Source organism: Theropithecus gelada, unplaced genomic scaffold, assembly GCF_003255815.1.
Source record: "Theropithecus gelada isolate Dixy unplaced genomic scaffold, Tgel_1.0 HiC_scaffold_614, whole genome shotgun sequence".
NCBI classification, from domain to species: Eukaryota; Metazoa; Chordata; class Mammalia; order Primates; family Cercopithecidae; genus Theropithecus; species Theropithecus gelada.
This window is the reverse complement of record NW_020262792.1, coordinates 1-8,849: the sequence shown is the minus strand read 5'-3', so window position 1 is coordinate 8,849 and position 8,849 is coordinate 1. Positions and strand designations below refer to the sequence as shown.

The following is an 8,849-nucleotide window of genomic DNA, read 5'->3' as shown; positions in this document are numbered from 1 at the left end:
AAGGGCTAAGATCTTGGAATGCTGCGAGTGAAACTGGAAGTCAATCTGGAGCATCAGTCAAGTACACCAACAGTCCTCAGAGCATGAGTCACACTCTGGTAGTTCTTCCAGCCCATCCTTATCCAATCAGGGAAAGCCTGCAGAGAACGTAGGACAGAAACAGGTGAGTATCTTGGGTTCAGCTTATCTTTGGAGCTTGAAGTTATGCTTATACATCTTTGCACAGAAAAACACTAAAAAGAAGTGGGTTTGCTTTGGGGAGCTCTCCATCTCCTTCAAGGAAAAACAAATAGGAGTGACTTGCTGGCAAAGAGCTATGTTGAGACATTGATGGCTTGGAAGGGTTGGTTGGTCAGCGTGTCTAGGTTTAACGTCCTGTGCCTCTTCTGCAATTCATCTCTGAGACTTCACCACTTCTACACCATTCCTCCAGCCCTCCTAACTCCCCTCATACTTGCCAGCCTTGATTACTTCTACATCCCTTCTCATCCTCAGTTCCCAGAAAGTAGCTTTGTCTACCGCTTTGCCAGGTACATTTTTACCTCTTGATCGGAGCTGGTTCTGTTAGCGGCAGGTCTGCCAAAGACGTAGCTGTCCTGGAAAGGACCAGTCAACACCCAGACCTCCCAGCATGAGACTGGAGAGGATGAAAGATCAGGGCCCCTAGGACTCACGTTTATTCTTGCAGGTGTTCAGGCAGTTGGCTTCGGATTGGAAGTTGTTATTGTTTCCCTGGCAGCCACCATAGACAAATGTGGAGCAAGTATTATTTTTCTTGTCATACCACCACCGAATAAAAAAAGCCAGGCAGGGGCCAGTTTCATTTGGCATTTCACATACATCTGCAGAAAGACTCCAGAGTTGAAAACTCAGTGTGCCCACTCCAGAGATAAACAGTTGTTATTATTCTCCCTGGCAACCACTATAGATGGAACCAGAATAGGCTCCTTTTCCCTTATCACACGGCAGGAGCACAGCTCCACTGACATATTGCACACATGTGCAAGGAGACCCCAGAGTGGGCATCTGCATCCCTGGAGATAGGGTTATTGCAGGTGACATTAGCTAAAATGAGGTCAGACCTAAATAGGGTGGGCCCCTATACCAACATGACTGGTGACCTTATAAAAACAGGTTAATTTGGACAGAGGCAAACACACTGGGAGAACACCGTATGAATGTGAAGGCTGAGATTGGGGTGATGTGCCTACAAGCCAAAGAATACCAAAGATTTTCAGCAAACCACCAGAAGCTAGGGGAGAGGAATGGAACATGCTTCTTCCCCATAACCCTGACAAGGAACCAACCGTGCTGACACCATGTTCTCGGACTTCTAGCCTGAGGAATTGTGAGACAATACATTTCTGTTGTTTAAGATTCCCAGTCAGTGGTACTTTGTTATAGCAACTCTACCAAACAAACGCAGGTCCCTACTAAATTATGCTTACACAGTTCCATTTGGGTAAATCTCCACTGCTAAACAATTAGGTCCTGTTGATTTTTACCTCCTAATAGCTCACCTCTCTGCCAGTCTCTCTAATATAAGCCTCAGTGACTGTCTCATGCCTGGACTGTTGAGATAACCTCAGATTGATCCCCTGCCTCCAGTCCTGGCCCTTTCAATCAATCATTCATGCTTCCCACCAGAGGGAAGGATCTGATGGATCTGAGAACCAGGCTTATCATGTCATTCCACAGATAAGACCTACCTTCACTTCATGACAATATCCTCCCATGACCCACAGGGCCCTTCATTGTCTGGCTCCTACTGTGACGCTGGCCTCCTCCCCTGACACAGAACCCCTTCCAGCCGCATGCTCCAGCAATATTCAACACCCCGTGCCACTCCCATACCTCCATCCCTTTGCACTGTTCACAGTGACACTCCTCTTCTTCCTTCAAAACCTTTCTCACACATCAACTGTTGTGATGTCTCCCTTGACTCCATTCTACAGTCCTCACTGCCACACCTTGCTTCAGAATCTGTGCACTCATTTTTCGTTTGTTTATATCTTCAGTGTCATCCCTGAGGCTGTGAGTTTCTGGCGAGCAGGGAGTGAGTTTCTAGTGTGTCTGCTTCCATCTTGACATCCCAGTTCCTAACAGGTAGCTTGGCACAGTACAGAACCTTATAGAATGTTGAGGGTAAAAGAAAATGTATCCTGATCTAAACTGAACAAATTATTCATTGAGCACCTGTTATGTGCCTAATGCTTCAAGGAACAGAGGAAAGGCATGACCTCTGCTATTTAGGAGCCCTTAGCCAAGAATTACAAATAAGCGAATAGGTATCAGGTGGATACTATGTGCCAGGCATTGCTCTAAGCACATCATGCAGATCAATTGGATCCTCAAAATAACCTTCTATACTGATCCTTTTATTATCTCAGAAAACTGAGGCACAGTGAGGGAAAGTTGTTAATTTATCCAAGACAAAAAGACTGGTAAAAACTGGAGGTAGGAGTTGAACTCAGGATGTCTGAATTCAGAATCCTTACCTGCTAGCATATGAGTGACTTAGCCCCCTAACCTGCCCACTCTACTTCTCTGTCAAGTCCTGTTTACTCTACCTCCTACATACCTTTCGAGCACGTCCTACTCTTCTTCATCCCCTCAGTTACCTCTAGTTCCAGTCACCATTTCTATCACCTTGAAGTCCTTTAAGATACTCTGTTCCTCCTATTTTAAACTCTATAGATGTAGTATGAACCTGGTCATGTGATGCCCTGCCTCGGTGGATTGCCATGGCCCTTCGATCCAGGCCAGACTCTTTAATCTGGTCCACCATACCCGAATTGTTTGGTCACTGCCCACCAAGAATCTGTTTTCCTTGTCCCATGCTCGTGCTCACTCTGCATTCTGGCCTCCCCAGGCCCCACCATTGAGCCTTTGTGCATGCTACTCCCTGTGCCTGGAAAATCCTTCCACCCACTTTTTGCCTAAAACATTACCCATCTTTCTCAACTCAACTCCAGATTTGCTTTCTCAGAGAAGGCAATCCCAACCTTCCTGACCACACTGAGCAGATCAAATCCTATTGTGGGTCTCCGAGGCACTCAATAAATATTTGTTGAATGAATAAAAACAGTCTTCGATAGTCAGTCTTTTTGCATCCCAGGGAGATGGGCATGAAATTAAGATGCAGCAGAAAGGAAAAGCCCTCTGTTGTGCAGCAGTCAGGAGAGGTGTTTTGGTGCAAAGCTGGATTTGTGTAGGCAGAGAGGTGGTCACTCCATAGCAAAAAAGTTAGGAAATATAAATTGCTTCATTTATCACTTGCAGCAACAATGTTGTATATGTTAGGGCAACAATGGCCACCTGGGGCTCAAAAAATTATAAGAGTGACAGGTATCCAAATAGCCAAAAGAATCTGATTCAATGCCACTCCTTCACCAGTCATTTGTTTTGGGAAACTGAGTCTCAGGCATCACCTGATAGGAAAAGGTCATTACTAATGGCACACACCATATTTGGCACAGTAATGAATCTAAATTGCAGGTCTCCCAAGTCCAGCAGTTTTGCCAGAGACCAGCCCTCAGCGATCAGGGCACAAAGCCAGTCCAGGACGGCAGAAGGTGAGGACAGGGGGAGGAGGGGTTGGTTATTCTGCGGCTCTGAATATTACCTTGTTTGAGATCTAAACATTTTTTTCCGCAGCTGAAGACACAGCACTTCTTGTTGTCCGGGCATTGTCTGTGCCTTGTACACACATCCCTTTCTCTGAATTCACATTCTTCTCTGATTGTGGGACATCTCCCTAGGGAAGGAGCAGTTTTACACCCGTGTGCCTTAGAGAGCGTAGTGTCTCCCCGCTTTGCCAGACACAAGGCAATTCTAGAGAGTCAGGGACGTTTGCTTCCACTTTGCTTGCCCCCAGGAGTTCTTTTCCTCAGGGTGGCCTCACTCACTTCCCTACTGCATACACCCTCCTTTCCCCCTGACCACTCCTCCCTCTCTTCCCCCCCCCCCCCCCCCCAGCTCCATCCCATCTAAGGCAGAATTTCTCAACCACCAGTAATATTTGGGCTGGATAATTCTTTTTTTGGGAGGCTGAACTGGGGATTGTAGGATGTTCAGCAGCATCCCAGGCCTCTTCCCATCAGACACCAGTAGCACCCCCTGATTGTAACAATGGAAAATGTCTCCAGGCACTACAAAGTTCCCCTGGAAGGCAAAATCTCCCAATTGCGGGCCACTGAATTAAGCTGATGTGGTCTTTTTGGCTTTGTTGAGGAATCGGTGTTTGGAAGTTCCTCTAGGTGGTGGTATTAAACAGCAATTAGTATCACTTACCCCGGAGCCAGTTAAGATTTTGAATTCTGACTCTTGGTCTGAATTCTGACCCTCTCTGAACCTTGGTTTCATCATCTGTAAAATCATTTTGACCTTACGGAGTTGTGAGAAAAAAATGAGACAAAGTATATAAAGCCCTCATCCGAGTAACAGATGCGCAGTCATATTATCTAACATTTGCTAAGTATTTACCATAAGCCGAGCACTCTTCTAAGCATTTTAAGTGTATGATCTCATTTAATCTTTATAATCGCTCTATGAAGGAAGTTCTATTAATATCCCCATGTTACAGATGTGGAAACTGAGGCCCACGAAATTTAACGAGCTTGCCCAAGATTACAGGGCTACCAAGATTTGAACCCACTAAGTCTGATTCCAGATCCCTCTGAAGTTTTAAAATCCCTTTTCAGAAATCCTTTCTTCCTGAGTGTTCAGCAAATGATAACAATGATCATTGTTACATTATAGTCATGCAATATTAGTGTCTGAAGTTTAAAGGGACTTCTGGATGCTGTCCTTTATCTCAAAGTAGGGAGCCCCTAGGGATACAGGGACACTTTATGGGACTACATTTGAAAGAACCAGGAGTGGATACAGATGATGCCTCAAGGAAGGGGCCTGTTTTGCCCACGGGGTAAGGAGAAGGTCCCTTGGTTTCCCGGATTCCTGTAGCGACTCCCCTGAAAGCTAGATCCTATGACTCTCCTCCACCTCCTTGATAAAGGCCCTCCACTTCAAAGGGGCTGAAAGTGGGGATTGCCTAAGTCGGGGTTACTGCATTCCCAGAAGGGATCTTCCACAGGAGGGATCTTACAAAGATCTCTCTCCTCTCCCAACCAGGGACCTGGGCTAAGATGGTGGAAAACAACCGAGATCTGAAGAGTTGTTCCCTGTTCCTTCCTCCCAGCAGACTCCCCTCTCTCTAGGGTAAGGGCTGAGGCCAATACTTACTGGGAAATAACCAATCAGTCAGACCAGGTCCCTGGACATTCGCTAAGAAGATGAATAGCACCAGGAGGCTCAAAAGTCCCGAAGATCCCATGCTGAAGAGAGGCCAGCCTTTCTGGTGGTTCCAGAATTTGGAATACTCAGCTGCTGCACCTTGGATATAAGAACTGGAGACAAGCCGGCCACCCCCTTTCTTCTGGGAACACTAAGTTCCCAAGGTCACAAATGGGACTTACTGACACCCACAGCTCACAGCATGGGAGGAAGGGTCTCTTATTGAATGGATCTTGATCCTTACACCCCTAGGATGCACTGGGCTAGGGCTCTAGTCAACCTCAGGGAGTGGGCAAAGCGTGTCTCCCACTTTCCAGGCTGCCTTCCGGTGAATGCCATCATCTTGGGTCTTCATCTTGTTATCTTGGAGAACGGTGGAGTGTCCTCATCATTCATTTTCCATCGTACGTGCGCACTTACGAGCGCACTCCTTCTGCTTGTCTCTGACAATGTGTCCCTGGCGGTCTCTTGGTATCTCATTGTTTATCTGTGCCTCTCTGTGCCTAAGTCCGTTTCTCTTTCCTCATGGTCTCTGTGTTCCTTTCTCCCTCTCCCACAGTTTCTTCCCATCCTTCTGTCTTTTATTTTATCTTTGGTTCACTCATATTCTTTGACTAAAGCCAAAGACTTAAGATTTGCCACAGAGCAGGGTGTAGGGGAGGAATCAGGTTGATAGCAGAGTCTTCAGAGAATGTTTCTCAAAGTTTTGTTGCTCTAAGAGCAAGAGAGAATATCAGAGCTTAGAGGGAGGCTTTATCATCAATGCAAGCTCCTTCATAGCTGAGGAACTATGTCATGAAGGGATTTGCCTGAGAGACTACAGTGGAATAAAGTTCAGTAACACAGCAGACTCTGGGGACTCTAACTGGGCTAGGAGAGGAGCTGTGGGAAAGAGGTGCTGGGGAACTTGGACAGCTTTCCGTTCCTACAGCCACAGAATCTTCACCGGCAATTCAGCCAGTCTTGGGAAGGAGAGAGACACTCTTTCCAGAGTAAATGTTATCCCTAGGGTTCCCATTTTCTTTTCTAACTAGGTGTTACCCTTTTGGGCCAAGTTTGTTCTCCAAATATTCCTACATGACAGACAGAGGCCAGAGAAAGACAACCTTATCATCAGAGAGTGACTATGAGGTCACTAAATTTAGTTTCAGAGACAGAGCCCCCATAAGAATCCCATGCCACCAACTTGACAATCTCACCTAAAGAGACTACTGAATCGAATTTTTCTTTGCTTTTCTCTTCTCTTTTTTTGTCTTTTTCTTTTCTTTTCTTCTTTCTTTTCTTTTCTTTTCCTTTCCTTTTCTTTTTTCTTGTATTTTCTTCTTTTCTTTTTTTTTTTTTTAACAAATCTATAGGTAAGTACTCTTAATATTCACATTTTATAAACAGAAGAATTGGAAGCACAAGGAGGTTATGTGAATTTGCCCAAGGTCACACAGCTACTCAGGGATGGAGCCAGGATTTGAACCTACAATGTGTGGCTCCTGAGTGCTCACTTTCAACCACTAATTTTCAGTGCTCAGTACAGTTAGCTGCTAATTGTGAGTCTTCACATTTCAGCATTCCAAGGGACTTCTGGAGACCATTCTTTACCCCAAGGGCTAGGATCCTCTGTAGGTGTGGGTGTGGGTGTGGGGGCGGCAATGAGAACATTTGGAAGCTGACACAGGTAGTGCTGTGGGGAGCAGGCTGTTTTTCTTATGGGAGACTTTCTTGGGCTTACTACTCTTTCTCAGTTCATTTCATGAGCTCTAGGTCCAAGCACCTCCAGGAAGAACTTTTTGAAACGGCAACAAGGAGTCAGTTGCCACAGATTCGGATGCCTATATTCACCAAGGGAGTCTCTTACCAAGAGACTCCAAATAGCTCCCATCTTTCCCACCCGGAATTCCAGGCAGAGGTGGAGAAAATAATTGCTCAACTGCAAAATTGTTGTTTGTTCCTTCCTCCCCACCGAATTTCCTTCCTCCATTGCAAGGACTGAGTCCCCAGTACTTACTGCCAAAGATCCCTTCAGAGTGCCCAGATTCCTGGATGTCCCCCAACAGGATGAATGGTACCAGGATTGGCAGAAGTCCTGAGAGTCCCATTTTAGGAAGTACTAGCTCGGTTGATGGCACCAAAACTAAGAACTGCTGCTCAGCAGCTCCTACCTCTGTGCTTTGCCTGCCCCGATGTGGCCCAGCACTCCAAGAGAGAGTCCTGGAAACAAGCCAGCCAGACTCCCCCGTCAGGAACACCAGATCCCTGAGGCCATCAGTGGGACTACCTGGTACCTACCCTGGGGGAAGGGGGCCTTAATCGGCAGCTCCCAGTGTGCCAATTCCTGAAAGATCTAGAACCAGAAATACCATTTGACCCAGCAATCCCATTACTGGGTATACATTCAAAGGAATATAAATCATTCTTTTATAAAGATACATACATGAGTTTGTTCACTGCAGCAGTATTTACAATAGCGAAAACATGGAATCAACCCAAATGTCCATCAACGATAGGCTGCATAAAGAAAATCTGGTACATATATACCATGGAATACTATGCAGCCATAAAAAGAAGTGAGATCACGTCCTTTGCAGGGACATGGATGAAGCCGGAAGCCATTATCCTAAGCAAAGTAACGCAGGAACAAAACTAAATACCGCACGTTCTCCCTTGTAAGTGGGAGCTGAACAATGAGAACACATGGACATCGGGAGGGGAACAACACATACTGTGGCCTGTGGAGGGGGCAGAAGGAGGGAAAGCATCAGGATAAATAGCTAATGCATGCGGGGTTAATACCCAGGTGATGGGTTGATAGGTGCAGCAAACCACCATGGCACAGGCTTACCTATGTAACAAACCTGCAGGTCCTGCACATGTATCCCAGAATTAAAATAAAATAAAATATTTTTAAAAAGAAAATTTGTAAGCCTGCTTTACGCGATTCTTAAAAAGGTCACCAGTAGGATTCAGCCACAGTGGTACCAAGCTCCTAATAGATTCTTCTCTCTTCCCTTCCCTTCCCTGAATTACTCATCCCACTCCCCATCTTGTATGTCTTGGGCAATCTTTCAAACAAACTACCTGCACCCATGCCCTTTTCCCAGGGTTAGTTTGTAGAGGATCCAAACTAAGGCATTGTCTTTGGGTCCTTGCCTAAAAAGGGTTTTACAATCTTTTGTGGAAACAGAAGAAGATAACAATAACAATATTGCTGGAGCTCTCAACTCTCAAAGTTCTGATTGTCTTCACTCCCTTGAATGATGTCACCAGAAGCCTCAATGATCCCTTACTCTGCAAAGTGTAATGTGCCAAAAAGATGTCAATTACTCAGCCTCAGAGGCACAGGATTACATCATGTTCTTTATTGGAAACAATTGAGAGTGACACAGGTATCAACTGGGAGCTCTAGAAGTTGGAGATAAAGGGGACATAAAGATGAAATCAAAACGGAAGGATATTGTGCATCAAAAGAGCCAAAGATGAAGGAAAAGGAGGGAGATGCAAGGGTTCTGTTTGGCAAAGGGCTAAGATCTTGGAATGCTGCGAGTGAAACTGGAAGTCAATCT

At 45.6% G+C, this 8,849-nt stretch overlaps 1 protein-coding gene across 2 annotated transcripts; it reads right to left on the bottom strand.

Moving 5' to 3' along the window:
* Positions 1-63: 63 nt before the first annotated feature.
* Positions 64-5,398, bottom strand: LOC112617917 (eppin). 2 transcript variants are annotated; one of them, XM_025374568.1, is made up of 4 exons: positions 5,245-5,398; positions 3,626-3,757; positions 675-842; positions 64-137 (listed from the first exon to the last, which is right to left on the bottom strand). In XM_025374568.1, the coding sequence occupies exons 1-4, from the start codon at positions 5,333-5,335 to the stop codon at positions 127-129; spliced, it is 402 nt and encodes a 133-aa protein (XP_025230353.1). In that variant the 5' UTR covers positions 5,336-5,398; the 3' UTR covers positions 64-126. The 2 variants fall into 2 exon arrangements, with proteins under 2 accessions (XP_025230353.1, XP_025230354.1); XM_025374569.1 differs by lacking the exon at positions 64-137 and having other exon boundaries at positions 693-853; positions 5,245-5,353.
* Positions 5,399-8,849: the final 3,451 nt, after the last annotated feature.